We start from the raw sequence: 17,029 nt of genomic DNA, 5'->3' as shown, positions 1-17,029 counted from the left end.
AGCTGTTGTTCAGCATCTTAGCTGTGGAGGGCAGTGTCACTGGCCCTCATATGTGGGATCCGAACCGGGGCCCTCTGGCATCCCAAGCCGGTTCTTAACCATCGCGCCACTCGGCCGGCCCTTTAATGAGCTTTTGATACCCATTTCCATTTTCTGTGTGTGTATGTACTCCCTTTAGGCAGCTTTTACTATCTCTAGTTCCATTAATCACTAAATAAAACTTAAGATTAAATAAAATAACTCACAGTAAGTGAACTCATCAAATATAAATGAGATGCTGTATTTTTCACATTCTAGACCCTCCCAAATAACACCATGAATAACTTTATTAATATTTAAAAGACACATGAAAAGTGTTGCGCTCCTATTTTCCAGCCATTAGCTTTTTCTTAAAAAATAAAGTAATAATTAGTAATTTAAGTGATTTATTGAGATAGTACTTTTATCATTTACATTGTTGAGAAGATGTAGTAGAGGGATTTGGTTGCTTAGCCAGTAAATCCCAATTGTCCTAATTTTGTTAGTTTCAATCAATCAATCAAACCAAAATTGAGCTCAATAATTGTGTTTCTATAATGGCGATGTCTCAGAAGTTAAAAACACAGGAAGAAATCATTTATTGCAAGTCCACTGTATGTTATATGTTTTACAAAAATCTTCTCATTTACTATATCTCAGAGGGGTGAGTATTATTATTTAATTTTAAAGATGTAGAAAGTTGGGTTCAGAGAGTTTTAGTGACCTATAAAAGTTCATTGTAAGCAATAGCACTATTTGAACATAGTTCTGACTCAAAATACATGTTCAAAGCACTGCTCATATTTTCTATTTTTAAGCACTTATAATCTGAATAAGTAAATATGATTTATGCACACAGAGAATGAGAGAGTCACCCAGATTCACACACACACACACACACACACACACACACACACACACACACGCACGCACAGTGAAGACATCAGCCTGAGATTGGATTCAATCAGGTACCTAAATTAGTACCTAATTAGTAGGGCAGGGTATACGTGATGATTAAATGAGATGGAATCTTGTGTGTGCTCAGGAAATGGTGAAAAGGGGAATGCTTCATAACTGGGCTAATACTTTTGGATTATTCAAAACTAAGAGTTGGTGAGTGACTCCCAATAAAACAACAGAGAGGAAGCAGATAGAGAAGCCAAAAAATAGGGCAGTCAAAAGTTAGTACACTGAAAATGTTGAGTGTTCAAAACATGGTTAAATGACTAAAAAGAAAAAAAAGAATAAAGATAAAAGGATATTAGGTCTGGCCAGAGGAGTTTACTGGTGACTTTCAATTCAGTATTTTTTTTTTAAGCTGAGCCATCCTGCCACCTGTTGGCAGCTCAGCGGCTGCTCAGCTCGGGCCGGGACTCGAACTGCTGTTGCTCAGAGCTCAAACTTGAGCGAGTTCTTAACCAACTGAGCCACTGGGCTGGCCATCAATTCAGTATTTTAATAAGATAATGGAGTGGGAATCAGGACAGCAGTGTGAAGGGGTGATCCTAAAAGCAACTTCCAAAGAAAAAAGTCTCCTTGGCTTCCACCTATTGTCACCTTTCTAGGTACTGGCTCTGCTCCTGTCCACCATATGGGTGTCAGAGTAGAGTCCTCTCTAAGGCTAACCTGGGACTCCCAACCTTTCTCCTTTCAAATCTCTTGCTTACCCTCCTCTAGCATCCCAGGGTACTATTGGGTTGTTGGAAAAGTTATGATGCATTTTGTCTATGTTTTTCAAAGGTCATTTATTTATGTAATGAACAAAGATCAATCAGTGATATATTGTGCATTTTTGTTTGATAACCTTTTGCCATCTTTCAGTGAGCTTCATAATTCCTCGTTCATAGCAGGACCTGTTTTTATTTGCGAAAAACTGAACAAGGTGCTGATTCACAGCCTCATCTGAATTGGACGTTATACCATGCAAGGAGTTTTGAAGAGAGTGAAACAAGTGGAAGTCTGATGGTGCAATGTCAGGCGAGTATGGTGGGTGTGGCAACACATCCCTTTGAAGCTCCAATAAGTTTTGACAGGTGATTATGCTTGTGTGTGGTCTCACGTTGTCATGATGGAACACAGCTCCTTTACAATTAACAAGCTCTGGACGTTTCTGGGTGATGGATTTGTTCAAACTGTCCAATTGCTGATAGTACACATTCGAATTGATTGCTTGGTTTTTTAGTAGGAGCTCGAAAAACACAACACATTTAAAATTCCACCACACTGAGAGCATAACCTTCCTCTGATGAATATCTGCTTTCCATGTCGTTTGAGGCGAATCATCACATCGGGACCAAGACCATTTGCACACCACATTGTAAACAATCCATTTCTCATCACCAACTGGTTATCAGTCGCTTTAAAAAAGGATCGTTTTCCTCACGTTTAATGAGCATATTGCAGATGTTTATACGCTCTGTCAAATGAACTTCTTTGAGTTCATGCGGAACCCAAATATCGAGCTTGCTTACGTATCCCAGCTTCTTCAGGTGGTCGTTTATGCTTGACTGATGGATGTTCAGTGTTTCTGCAATCTCTTGTGTCGTGTAACATGGGTTTGACTCGATCAGTGCCTTTATTTTGTTGTCATCAACCTCAGTGGGCCTCACTGACCAAGGAGCATCGTTGAGATCAAAATCACCAGCATGGAATTTTGTGAACCATCGTTGGCACTGACGTTCTTGTAGAGCATTGTCACCATAAACTTTATGCAACTTTTCACAAGCTTGACGCGCATTCTTCCCTTTATGGAAGTAAGACAATAAAATATGGCAAAAATGCGCAGTTTGGTCTTCCATCTAGAGCTTGTTGTAAAGTCTCCAAAACTCAAACAAATCACTCAATTTTTTTTAAATGAAGCTAGAATTGTCAGCTGTCAAATTAATAACATAAATACTAATGACTCTAGTGCTTCCAAAAATGAACTAGTGCCATCTGTCTCAAACATGCGTCATGACTTTTCCAACAACCCAATACATGAATTGGCAATTTTTCTTCTTCTTGTTATGTTTGAGAGGTTTAATTTCGTGTCACTGAGATATTGAATATGTTAATGACTTTTGAATGTGGCCATTAGTCTTTAAATTCTCATAGAATAGAGTATCTTATTTCCAGAGATTACAGTGCTCAACTGTTTTGATTTAGCTACAGTATTGATCCAAATTATTAGATTAAAAAAGTCAATGGGGCATAATAAAAATTGCCTGTTTCTAGTGCTTTCCAGTTGATAAATCTTGGTCTGAGCATTGTGGATAAAAAGGGGCCACACACTAAACCTGACAAGCTCAGGCCTGCATGATGGGCCTTACCAACTCAGAGACCAAAAGTAACCACATAGGATGGTCTGAAAATGAAAATTCCTAACTGAAAGCAAGTCTTAGGTCTGTACCTTCCTTGACAAAGGTCAATCTTTACCTTAAGTGAGCCTGTCTATTGTCTTTTTGCATCTAGGATAACATACCTTTGAAATGTCAGAGTAATCTCCTTTTCCAGACCCCTCAGGGTACACCCACCATACCACAGTAGAGACTGCAGAACCCTTCGTTTGATGTCTTGTTGCCCGCATACCATCTCTATGTGCTGTAAATGTAAATGATTAACTATCTTGTATTCACCAATGTTAAAGAAGTATGTGTCTCCGTTTTACTTTTTATCCAATTGCAGAGATTCCCTCCTCCCCTTCTTTGCTTTCTCCTGCCCCTTTAATCTACCACTAACGGATTTCATGCAACCCTTCTTAAGTCTCCTCCTTTTATTCTAATGTCATTCTCCAGAGCATTTTCTCAATCCGTTGAGATTTTGCTTCCTGGCAATTGTCATCAGTTTGGCTCAAATACACTCAGAACTATTCTCTACAGGGTTAGAAATTTCTTATGTCAACAGCATATATATTTTTATGTAGAGAAAATATAGTCACCTTATTAAAATGACCATTTCTTTTTTCTTTTTTTTTTAAACATGGTCCCGTATTTTCTGGTAGAAATCTCAAGGCTCTAATTGACAATTTTATTCCTAATATGCCAAAAAAACAAAAACCTAAAAAACCAGAACTACAGGCATACATTTCAAACGGTAAGGTTGCTGACATTCAGTACAGTTGTGGGCATCTTCCCAGCCCCAGACCAGGGTTTTGAGGAGAATTTGTACACAGTCAATGCAAACTGAGAAGATCATTTGCTCATAAATCTTAAGGTCAATGGTGGCTGATAAAATGAAAGGGAAAACATTATGCAAGTTGTTATTGGTAGGATAATGGCTCACTGTTGTTCTTAAACACCACTGAAAACATAACCCCCATTTTTTAATTTTTTAAAGTCTCGTGAGAAAAAAATAAAAGCAAATGAAGCTCTTAGCTGTTTAGAATACACTAGAGGCTTACATGTTTAGAAGACAGGAGTTTGAAATGAAAACAAATGTTTACACTTTAAGCTGAAATCCTTAAAGGGAATTAACAACTGAATTTAACCTTAACTCCATTCAGTAGAGTCAGTAGATTCTGTTTAATTAGTTTATCCCAAAAGCTGTATTCATGGAAATAGACATTTCACAAAGGTAAACCACAGCATGTTGTCATAACTCCTAATATAGACCTTGACATTGTGATGTAATGCTCCTGTCATAGATAATTAACATATTCACAGCAGAACTATAGGTATTGATGCCTCAGGTTCCTATTAGATAGCTGTAATTATTGATGAATGATAAACTCTCATAGAGATTTTAATAATCATCATAATTATTTATATTATTTATATGATTAGTAGGGGTGAGTGCTATTCTAGTCTGTTTTACCATGCTACTTGGTAGTAAATTCTTGCTTTTGGCCTCTGGCCCTACTTCCAGTATAAAGGAACAAAAGAATAATTTCTGCTAGCATTATGATAATCCATAAGTAAAGTAAAATATTATCCACAAAGTTATCATTTACTTAGATTTCATGCAGGCTTTTTGAGGGAAAGTTGTGAGCTTTCTCCAAAACTCAGAACAGCTTTTATCCTAAAAGTTGAGTCACGTTAAACATCACATATTGTGGTCAGCCCTAACTAGAGGTTGCTTTACATTAAACAGATTCTAGTCATGTAGGTTCAGTCCTGGAAAACTTGGCTGAAAGCTGGTAGCTCTCCATATGTATTTGAGGGTTTAAAAAAATAGATTCTATTTGAAAATTAATATACACTTACTGATACTTATTATGTACCAAACACTTTTCCAGATAGTTTACTCATTACAATGAAGTTTTTTTTTTTTTCTTTTTGCAAACCCAGAATTTTTTAAGAGGATCATACCTCCCCCAACCTCAGTCCATGTGCCCAACCCCCGGACCCCAGAAAAGGACATCTGACCAAACTAAGCCAGTGAAAGGTATTTCTGGGACTTCTGCTGAAGTTTGGGGACAGATGCTCTTACTCTGCAGGGGAAGTTAAGATAGCAGACTCTAAGCCTAATGATGATAGAAGTCAGTAAAGAAATAGCCTGACTAGGAAGTAAGCCATTAAGAAGGAAAGCATAGTCAAGATTTGTAGAGTTAATATCAAGACATCTTCATTTGAATACCTGCATCTAGCTGCACCTGGAACAGCTGGATCTGAGAGTAATATGGATTTGACAGTGATGTGAAACAATAAATTCCTTTTAGTTGCTAATTAAACCAATTTGAATTGGGGTTTCTCTCACTCTTATGGAAAAAGTCCTGATATATTTATATTTCCTGGAGTCCTGATAAAGAAATTATGAAGTAGGTACCACTGTCCCTTCTGCACACCAGATGAGAAAACAGGGACTTAAAGAAACTAAGTAATTTATCCAAGATTATACCCCTTCAAGTGGGAGTGCTGGGACTCCAGCCTGAGTTTTCCTCCCTGCAAATCTTTTCACATTATTGTTCATAGTTTAGAGTCGAAACCTTCAGATTGTCTAGTTTACTCCCTGTCCTCCCACTCTATGACACCCTGTGATTTCACAGCATATGTTTGTGCCATGTTTGACTAAATACTTGGTTATTTCACTGGGCTGAAGCAAATGGGCCCCACCCAAATCTTTGGTGAAGCCTTTCACTATTTCATTGTTTTGAAGATTCAGAGCCTGGACCACATTAGAAGTGAAATGAGGGCCGGCCGAGTGGCGCGATGATTAAGAGCTGGCTTGGGATGCCGGAGGGCCCCGGTTCGGATCCCACATGTGAGGGCCAGTGACGCTGCCCTCCGCAGCTAGGATGCTGAACGGCAGCTCAGCCTGGAGCTGGGTTGCTGTGGGTCGCTGGCGACGGCGTGGGCTGCAGCCCCTGTGGCAGTGGGTTGCCATGGGCTACCGTGTGTAGCCAGCAGCCAGCGTGAGCGGCCAGCAGCCGCAGTGAGCGGCCGTCCAGAGACCGGCGACTGATCTGCCTTGCCCGGGAGGAGCGCGATGATGGTGCCAGCTTGGGCCAGTGAAGCAACGTCCTCCACAACTAGACTGAAGAACGAAACAACAGGCAACTTGTCTGTTCCCCTTCCCCCAATTCCCCAGCACTGTTCCCTTCCCCCCAATACCTCAATAAAAATCTTTAAAAAAAAAGAAGTGAAATGATGTCTCAGTGATCCTTCAGGTATTTCCACCATGACAATTTCATCAGCACGTGTGTGTGTGTGTGTGTGTGTATATAGTTTTAGAAATGAATAATTATAATTTCTTTTTTTTAAATTAAAGTTTATCAGGGTGACAATGGTTAGTAAAGTTATATAGGTTTCAGATGTACAATTCTATAATGCATCATCTATATATTACATTGTGTTTTCACCACCCAGAGTCAGTACCCCTTCCATCACCATATATTTGATACCGTTTACCTCCATCTACCACCCTCTTCCCCCCCTTACCCTCTGGTAACCACTAAACTATTGATTATCATTTCTTCAAAGAAGGAAAACGTATTGATTACCCTGGGATGTGGCAAACCGGCTAACAAAATTGGGTCTGTGAATGATCCTGTTTAGGATTCTAAGATTAGGGTTTTTGTTTCTTTGAGAGCATAGGTACTGCCTTGTGTGCTCCCCTTTCAAATACATTTTTTTAAATCTCCAAATAAGAGCCCATGATAAAAGGACCTACCTCACATGTTGTGAGGTTTACATGCAATAATGCATAGGACTGCATACATCATAATAAGAGCTCAGTAAATATTAATTTTATTATAATGTCTATTATTTTATTAATTAAATTACTTAAATTAGAATCTGTTGCCTGATAGACACTAAGATTTTGCTGTGTGCTTGTCTAACTGAATGTCCAACTTCCAGTAGTACCATACTTTGCCAACGATACACATGTACTTATATAAGAGAAGTCTGTCAGACTCCCTCTGGTGTTGGAAAATTTGCCCATATCTACAATCAGAATTCATAACCAATGTACTATGTAAAATGAATGACATATTTTGGCTTTAAAATATCAAAGGTAGCTGTAACTTCCTAAGAAATTTGTTCATCACAAATATTTTGAAGTATTTGTTTTTCCAGGCCTATGACAAAGGTATTCAACAGTTTGGGGCACACAGGGAAGAGAGGAGGGAGACACTTCGGGTCTTAGAAATAAAGCTGATCTCACATTGGAATCCGTGGTTCCTGGTTTAAAAAAACAAAGGTTCTGGAACTACAGAAACTTACATAAAGGTTCTGATAATAAGAATGGTAATAGCAAAATGTATTTTGTTGTATATGACTACGACTCTAAAGCAGCCCATGAATTAAAATTGTACAAGTATGGAATGAAGACAATGGAAGCTATATGGCCACCTTAAAGCCTGTCACTATGTACATCTCAGGATAAATCAGGGAAGGGAGCAAAAAGTGCTAGGGTGAGCTCTTTAGAAGACCCAGTGGTTCTGGTTATGAGCTGTGTGAACTTGGGAAAGGTCCTTAGCTCTCTGAGCCTGTTCTCTTATCTACAAAACAGGATAATAGTTCTATTACAGACTCGTGAAGGTATATGAGAATTTGCCCTGCATTTTGTTTAATTTCCTTTTAAAGGCAACCCCTCAACTTGTGAGCCTCAATTTTACCACCCTTTTGAAAATAATAAACGGGCTTGCCCTGCAGTAATAACTCTAATTCACCATCATTAACTACAACTTACTCCTCTGCAAGTCAAGATATGGCCCTTTTGTTCACCGCAGACTTCTGAGGTGGGCTCCTGGCTCTGCTGGGCACTGGGAACCAACCGAGTGAGGAGGGTAAGGTCCTGCTCTCAGGCGTTAAACTCAACATCAGCTCACTCAGTCTGCATTTGGTACAAATAATACATCCAGTCTTTAACAATAGATTTTCTTGAAATTATGCAACTTGTTTTGCACTTTTCTTTGTCTAATGCCCAGGATGTAAAATCAACAAAAAGAGAAGCCTTCATTTGACCACTAACCACAAGGTTAGTTCTGAATTTTGTCTTTTTTCCTTGTTTTTCTCACTTGGTGCATACACCATTATCAAACCTCAGTTTTTCCTTACAGTTACATTTTGGCTTCATTTTGTTATTATAATTGCCTACCAGCTTGGCCTGGTCAAGGTTTTTATGTAGTGCCCTTTGGAGAGCTCCCCGATCTGGCATTGGTCTGTAAAATCAGCAAAGATGATAGTGAGCTTTGTAAATATTTTGCGAAGACTAAAAAGATGAATATGCATGACATTGAGGTCCATGAATCCAAGACACGACTTTTTGGACATGGCAAGGAAAGGCAGCCTCCACAAGAAGACTGAGGGTACTGGTAAAATAACAATGCCCTTCATTGCGGAACGTATTTGTCACATGGATTTAGCAATTCGCATATGGAGAAAAATAAAAAGTCACTCTGAATAAGTGAGTAAACATTAGTGAAGGATGAATTAGGGTCACTCGGTATTTGAATTATCTCTTTTCTCCATCTTTAACTTATGGTGAGTCTCTTCTGTTTAAAACACCTTGCTATTGAAACAGGCACATTTAATATGCTTTTAATATAGAATCATTTATACAATGGCTTACGTTAAAGAGCACCAGCAGCATATTTAATGGGCCAGGTTATTTATTCTCAGGTCATCTGAAGGTATGCTGTGGGCATTCCCTGCTCACATATTTTCCAGGAGGCAGCATTGACTCTGGAGCCAGGCTATCTGGATTTGAATCCTGACCCTCCTACTTGCTAATTCTGTGACTTCCGGCAAGTTGATGAAACATTCTGTGTTTCCATTTCTTCACCTGTAGGAAGTGCATACTAATCACAACTACTTCAACGGATTATTAAATAAAACAGAATTTAAAAGTGTTTGGAATACTGTTCAGCACATACTAAGTGCTTTATAAGAATTTGTTAAATAAATGCATTTAAAAATAACACAAGATGTGGCAGCTAAAACAAACTGAGGAAGGCTAAGTTGGAAGACGTGGCTTGGTGGGACCTTAGTGTGATTTGAGAATCTCCAATAACATAGAGATGCCTTAAATTTGAATATGAATGCCCTTTTAATTCCCACAAGAAAGTCAAACTCAAAGACTGAATCCCGGAAATTTTCATAATGGATATATTCATATGAACCAAAACTGGGAAGAATCCAAATGTCCGTCAACAGGAAATGAATAAATAAACTGTACATATTTATAAAATAAAATACAGTTGAATAATAAAAGGATTAAGTTACTGATATGTGCAAAACATAGATGAATCTCAGAAACATAAGTTGATCAAAAGAGTATATATTATGTTATTTCTTTTATATGAGGTTCTTTTATATGGGGTTGGGGTAGGGCAGGGGGATTGACTGCAAAGAGGAATGAGATAAGTTTCCAGGAAGATGGGAACATTATCTCTCTTTATTTCGGTGACGGTAACATGGAACATATACTTGGAAAAAAAAAGAAAAACACCTCATTAACTGTACATTTAAGATCCGTGCATCTTACTTTATGTAAATTGCACTGCAATAAAATGAAACTACACTGAAAAGATAAATAAATCCTGGCTTCTGGTAATGGCAGGCTAGTTAATCCAGAACAAATTTCCCACTGGAGACAACAAAATTTTCTGGGTGAATTTTTAAAACCATGTTTCTGGTGGTACCAATAAACTGTTTTTAAAAAGTGAGAAATCACTGGACCAAGAATTTAGGACCTAAGAAAAATCCAGAGAGGGGAACATGGGATTTAGGGCACCTTTAGCCCTAGGAACAGGAAGAGCTTAGCCTGTCAGGAAGAGGTGGCAGAGAAACCTCTTTCTCTATCCTTCTAACAGTCTCTTGGAGAAAGGGGATATAAAAGTTGAAGTTCAAGACCTGCTAAGATTGAGGAGCATAGTAAAGTGCTCACACTTAGAATTGATATCCAAAAGAGGTGAAATATTGGGTAAGAATTAACCAGAAGCAAACTAGCCCTTTTCAATGACTACTATCTACATGGTCTAGAAAATGTCAATCCCAGAAATTGGATTAAGGTGATTCAAGATTGCTAGTACCCACAGGCACCTGTCAGAAACAAACAATAAAAAGCTTTTGGGAGAAAAATAATATTATAGGCTTTAAATTATTTCTATATATATTTTTACAAACATATCTAGCACTCATTCAAAAATAAGGGAATGCACAAAAAGATGTGACAATATGAATGAGAACCAACACAGACAAGAAAGAACAGAAATAGCCCCATAGATATTCTGGATAGGTTTCTGGAAATTTCAAGAAACCTAACATGTACCAAATATTTTACTAAGCTTATAGAGATGGAAGCCAAACTTTAACATTTCAGAAGAAAACTAGAATCTTTAAAAAGGACATCACCAATTTAAAAGCTAAAAAAAATAAAAATAAAAGATATCTTAGAACTGGAAAACACAATACCTGAAATTAATAAACTCAATAATGAGTGCATCAGCAGAGCAGACATAACTAAAAGAAAGTTAGTGCATCTGAAGATAAGTCAGAAGAAACTATCCAAGATGAAAGAGATAGATGAAAGAACAAGAAGAATATAAAGTACAATTAGAAAATCTAACACATATTTAATAAAGGTCTTAGAAAAAGAGGAAAGAGAATGGTCAAAGCAAAACTTGGAAAGACAATGGCTAAGAATTTTCCAAAACGAATGAAAGATATTAATCCACAAATTCAAAAAGCTCAGTGACTCCCAAGCAGGCTAATTAAAAAAAAAAAAAATCCTCTCGGTCAAGAGCTGTGAAAGATCTGGGTTTTTACTCTACTTGCAATGTTAGCCTGACATTGTTTCATGGCTTCTCATAGGACACATGAGCCTCCTAGGTGAAGACTTGATTTCAATTCAAAGACTTCATTATTCACCCCACAGAAAATAGCAAGAGCATAATCTTTGCATAAATTCCTCTTGCTTCCAAGTCTCCCGGGGCAACGCAGTGGGTTTGTGTCACAGCTGAGAAATTCCAAGTTTAAGAACCCAGGTATTTTGTAATGGGCAGTAAGCCTGCCTAAACTTTAGCCTGAAGGAAGAATATTAGCTTTACTATAATGTGTAATACACAAACCTGCCCTCTGTTCCAGAAAAACACATTGATCTCTATGTCCCAAGGCTATTTGCTGTACAAACATTCTTAAAAAGATAGTCTAGAAAAAAAAAAGGCAGCAAGTGCCTCTGCTTAGAAGAGCACAGATGCAAGAGACCTGTGGTAATTACGTGGCAACATCTTCAACATTTCTACACCTTCTAGGCTTCGGGCTAATTTTCTCATGAGTGTGTTACTCTGTCAGCCATTGTGACTAATCTCATCAACAGAGGCTGGGACCAAATCCATCCAATTTGTCTCATACTGCTTGTCGTTAAGGCTGCTATTAACAAGACTCCAAGCAGCAGAATGAGGAAAACCTTGCAGTAGTGATATCAACCATTGCTCCCAGAGTCCTGGACCCAACCGGCTGAACAAGTCCAGCAAAATATCAGTGCCTGCTTTCCAGGACTTAGGTAGTTTCATTGATCATTTTGGCTAAAGTTAGGGACAAATTTTGAACTACCTTTTCACAATGCAAGACTCTCATTGCAGGAATAATTACCCTGAGAGTATGCATAGTGAGTCACATCTCTCTGGGAAGCAACTCCCAAGTAATCAAGGGTAGCCTCATTTTGGAGAGATCTCTGAGTCATTTGAGGGCTACATGGTCTACTGGCAGTGTTTTCTAAATCACTCCTTAGCTGCAAAACACTTTGGTTTCAAGATGGAGGTGAATTAATGTCTGGCTTCCACACAAGATGTATAACCCCGAGAATGCTCATGGTTCTCCTGCAAAGAAGGTGTGGTTTACAGTTGTTGGGCAACCCCAAGTGATACATTATTTTGGGGAAGAGGGACTCGGGTTGATTGTGCCTCAGACATGGCCTTCTGATGGCTGGCAAATCGTAGGGTTCCCAGTTTACTTTGATAATTGAGTTCAGTCATTATTTTTGAAGAGACTGCCTAAGGGCAGTTAAGGAAATCTGTTTGGTTTGTCCATACTAGCTGTCACCCACCCATGGAAAAGCTGAGTGATAGCTATGGAAGTCGAAGTGCAGAAGACATCAGAGGTATTGACAAGAGCTGCAAGAGCCAAGGCTGTCCCCTCCTGTTTTCAATAGCCTTCTCATTATAGTTAATGGGAACAGCGGTCAAACTATGGTTAGAACCATTTGGTTGGAGATGCCAGATCCAGCCATCTGGTAAACTGAAGGTGCCTTCAATAGTTCGGGAAAACTGCAACAGGCCATTTTTCTGTGTGAGGAAGGCTCTGGGGGCAGATCTGAAGGGTGAAGATCATTATCGTCCTTCCCTTATTGGTCTAAGGTGTCCTCTCTTAATGTGCTCAGGTTGTAGTTCTCCCTCCACTGGCACACAAATGGAGTGGTCTTACTCCATTTCATTAGCTATCACTTCACCTTTTTCCAATCATCCTCGGTTCACACAGACCTCTTGTCCATAAGGGTCAGATGTAATAGGGACAAGGGAATTTTCATACAAAGATCTATTACATCTCCAAGTTTAGCCTATGTGGGCCATTGTAGTGGGACATGGCAAGCAATGTCTACAACCAATCATTATTATCCTCATGATCTAGGACCCTGCAACCCCAAAAAAGTGTATCCAGGCAGCTCAACTAGAATTCAGTTTGAAACCCCACGGGCCCCTTTTGGCTGGGCTGTCACCAGGAAGGTGTACTGACCAGACTCGATTGTTATTAAGGGGAAAGAGAGATGCATTGTGCCTAGGAATGGTCAGGGGAGAATCCTGAACTTTCAAAATGTATCTGTATAACTCCCATTCCTTTCATTCTGATCGTCACCCAGGAAGCAGATGAAAGGGAATGTTCCTTTTCTGGAGATAGCCACATTCAGTGACCAGTCTGCCTTACTAAGTGTTCAGATCAGGAGGAGGTGAGGGAGGTAACTCAAAGTTTCTTTTTTAGTTTATTATTGAGGAAGCTGTTCAAACGTTCAACAGTATCAGATGACTGTGGGTGACAGGAAGCATGGAAGGTTCATCACATACCTTGACCATTCACCTACTGTTGACTAGTTTTTGTGATAAGAAGCACACCACCGAGAGACTGAAAATGGTCCAGAAAGCTGAATACATGGCACAGATTAGTATCTAGAGCCACAGTGGTTAGCTGATTGGACTGGAAAAACAGACAATATCATAAACAGGAAAAAAAAATTAACAATAGTGAGGCACTGATGGGTCTAGGAGAGCATCACAGTTCTGATGTAGTCAATCTGCCTGAGGTGGGCGGGGATTGCTCCAGGCCCTGCAGCCTCCCTCACTGGGAGACAAATGTCAGCAGAAACATGTCTGGTGTAGTGCTAGCCTCTGCATCAAGAACAGAATCTTTTGCTGTTTCCTGTCTATTACTGTGGATGTGCCGCCATGTTCAGTGCGATGGTGGATCCAGCAGCACTATATGCAAATCAGGTGCACAGACTCAGTGGCTTGAGTTGGTCTCATCAGAATGAGCCATGGGCATCCACATGAATGACCCAGATGGTTCATTTAGGAAAACCATTTGTTTCCATAGTTCGTTGTTTCAAAGAGGAGTGTCTTAAATGTGCCAGTTTGTGGTTTTCCAAGTGGCAGTCCAAACGAGGCCATTGGCAACAGCCCCAAGAATCAGTAAAAATCTAACGAGACTCATTAAGGGGAGTATTGGCCAGAGCTACGAGAATGGAATTGAATTCCATCCACTGAGTGAAGAGACCACATCCGTTTCAGGTCGGCATTGCAGGCATCGAGGCTGAACTCCGCAGCAGCCCAATGGACACCATCTGGTTTCAGCTTAGCCAAACTGTCAGGGAACTAGGCCCAAGCACTTAATTCATTAGGAAAACAAACTGCAGCTGCACCCATGTATGACTCCAACAAACATAATGTTGAGGAAATGATTCCTTATATGGCCCCCAAAAAGTCTGGCATCATTTTATTTATATGAAGTTCAAGTAAAGTGATGCTCAAGGTGATGCAACAAAGGCTTCTATCTTATGCGAAGTGAGAAAAGCAGGATGTTCGAGCTGGATTCAGAAAAGTAAGAGGCGCTTGAGATCTAACTGCAAACATTCATTGGATACTGGAGCGCTCCAGAGGATTTCAGAAGATTAGTCCATGTTTTATAGACACAGTAAAGCCTTTGACTATGTGGAACATGAAAAGCTATGAGCTGCTCCGAAAGAAATGGGCTGCCTCAGCACGTTGTTGTCCTGATGCGTCATCTGTATTGTGGGCAGGAAGCCACTGTCAGGACAGAATGTGGAGAGGCAGAAGGGTTTCCTGTAGCACAGGTGTCAGACCACGGTGCATTTTATCTCCGTTTCATTTGTAAGCAGAACATATCATATGAAAAACTCAGCTAGATCAGAGGAAGGAGTGACAACTGGTGGAAGAAGTAGCAATAACTTAAGATATACTGATGACACCATCTTACTGACAGAAGGTAGCAATGATTTGAAATGACTTCCATGAAAGTGAAAGAACAAAGTGCCAAAGCAGGGCTGCATTTGAACATTAAGAAGATAAAAATCATGACTGCAAAAGAAATACACAACGTAAACTTAGTCCATGAAGACAATAGAAATTGTTAAATATTTTATTACCTTGGTTCAGTCATCAATTCAAATGAGGCTGTAGCCAAGAAGTCAAGAAAAGGCTGAGATTTAGAAGGGCAGCAATGGAAGAATTCGGAAAGATCACTAATATCAAAGATGTGTTGTTAGAGACCAAGATCATGCACACCTCATGCTCCTGATTACTGTGTATGGATGGGAATGTTGGACAGTGAAGGAGGCTGATAGGGGGAAAATGGATTCATTTGAAACATGATGTTGGAGGAGAGCTCTATGAACACGCTGGCATTTCAGAAAGACCAACAAATGGAGCCTACAGCAAATTAAGCCTAAAACATTCCTGGAGGCAAAACTGAAGCTGTCCTACTTTGGGCACATCATGAGAAGGCAGGGTTCTTTGGAAGAGACAACAATGCTGGGGAGAATAGAAGGCAACAGAAAAAGAGGAAGAACAAATATGAAATGGATTGACTCCATAAAAGGAGTCATAGGCAATGAGTCTCCAGGAGCTGGGCAGGGCTGTTGGAACAGGACATTGTGGACACCATTCACTCATAGGGTCACCAGGAGTCAGAGCCAACTCAGTGGCATATAAGACACACTTATGTAGTAAAAGTACTCTATTTTGCTGTGTATAATGCATTCCCGTGTATAATGTACACTCACACTTTTGGCCCAAACTTTCAGGGAAAAAAATCTTTTGTTTTAATTTTTTTATTCAAATTTTTATTTGCTTACATTTAGGTATTTGCTTTTTGTATTATAAAGGAATTTTAGCTTTTATTTTTTTACATGTTATGGTACAAAAAATTTAATGTACCAGTAACAAATTTATGATATTTATGCATCATAGAAGGCCAAGAAGTCTTCGTTGTTGCAAGTTCATCATAAGTTCAACAAAACCAATTATATTCCAGGGTATTATTTTACATATGGATATCATTATTGATTTCTAGAGTTACACTTTTAGTTCATAAGCATAAATAAAAATTAAAAATATTTATATAGATATGGAATTAGTACTACCCATGTATAATGTGCATCCTTATTTTTCCCTCACAAATTTGGGCAAAAAAGAGCGCACTATACACAGCAAAGTACGGTATAATGAGAGCAGCTAGGCAGTGTTTACCAGGTTAGTGGTTATCTGTGGGGAGCAGGTGTGAAGAGGAAGGTGCACATGGAAGGGGGGAAATGTCCTATTTTTTGAACCTGCATTAACACTTTATAATAATTTCTTAAGATATACATTTGTTTTATGCATTTTTCAATATGTTGTTGAATTTTACAAGTTTTGAAAAGGGAATACATTTCTTAGCATGTTCATGTGTAAAAGGGTTGGAGTCCAAAATTAAAATCACTTGCTCTTGTGAGTTTCAAGTTCAAAGTAAAAAATAATCTCCAGCTAAATTAAGAGGCAAACGTGATTTTATTAATTTTTTGTTCTGCCCAGCCTAAGTCAGAGGACTTCTCAGGACCTGGGGAGAATTGAAGTTCTTGAAACAGCTACAGCTTAGATTTTCACTTGAATGACTGTAATGCCTTCAGGGCATCAAAAGTCTTATTAGTTCAATGCCAAGTTTCTGATGTTCCTCACTTATCAAAGAGATCAAAGAGATAGTAGGACATAAAAGATTATCAACAGACCTAGCACCATAACCCCCAAGAGGCAGAAAACCAATTCCCTGCTTCTGGCAATGATCTCAGGAAAAATAACATTCCTAGAACCCAGTATTAGTGCTGCCAAAAGTGATGGCAGAAACTCAATAGTATGTGTACGTGGGAGGGTAGATGGAAAAAAAATCTGGGTTGTATCTTCAGCAGATTGCCTATCAAAAGATGCCAATTATACAGTATCCACAACTGTGAACTTAGAGGAAATTTCTCAACAAGAGCTTAATTTTGGTACTATGAATTTACTACATCTACAAGGAAAAGCCCATCCATACACACTACCTCGTCTCTC

General features: G+C 39.1%; 2 protein-coding genes across 3 annotated transcripts in view; one reads left to right on the top strand and one right to left on the bottom strand.

The window, feature by feature from the left end:
- Nucleotides 1-17,029, bottom strand: part of ASB5 (ankyrin repeat and SOCS box containing 5) — a 99,119-nt gene that overhangs the window by 54,502 nt on the left and 27,588 nt on the right. The window lies entirely within an intron of this gene.
- SPCS3 (signal peptidase complex subunit 3) overlaps nucleotides 1,987-17,029 on the top strand; it is a 58,365-nt gene continuing 43,322 nt past the window's right edge. Inside the window, exon 1 of the mRNA XM_019651740.1 lies at nucleotides 1,987-2,051. Coding sequence (XP_019507285.1) covers nucleotides 2,002-2,051 — 50 coding nt within the window. The 5' untranslated portion in view covers nucleotides 1,987-2,001. The remainder of the gene's footprint in view (nucleotides 2,052-17,029) is intronic.

Source organism: Hipposideros armiger, unplaced genomic scaffold, assembly GCF_001890085.2.
Source record: "Hipposideros armiger isolate ML-2016 unplaced genomic scaffold, ASM189008v1 scaffold_165, whole genome shotgun sequence".
Taxonomy (NCBI): Eukaryota; Metazoa; Chordata; class Mammalia; order Chiroptera; family Hipposideridae; genus Hipposideros; species Hipposideros armiger.
The sequence above is the reverse complement of the archived record's forward strand: the minus strand, read 5'-3'. Positions and strand labels throughout refer to the sequence as shown.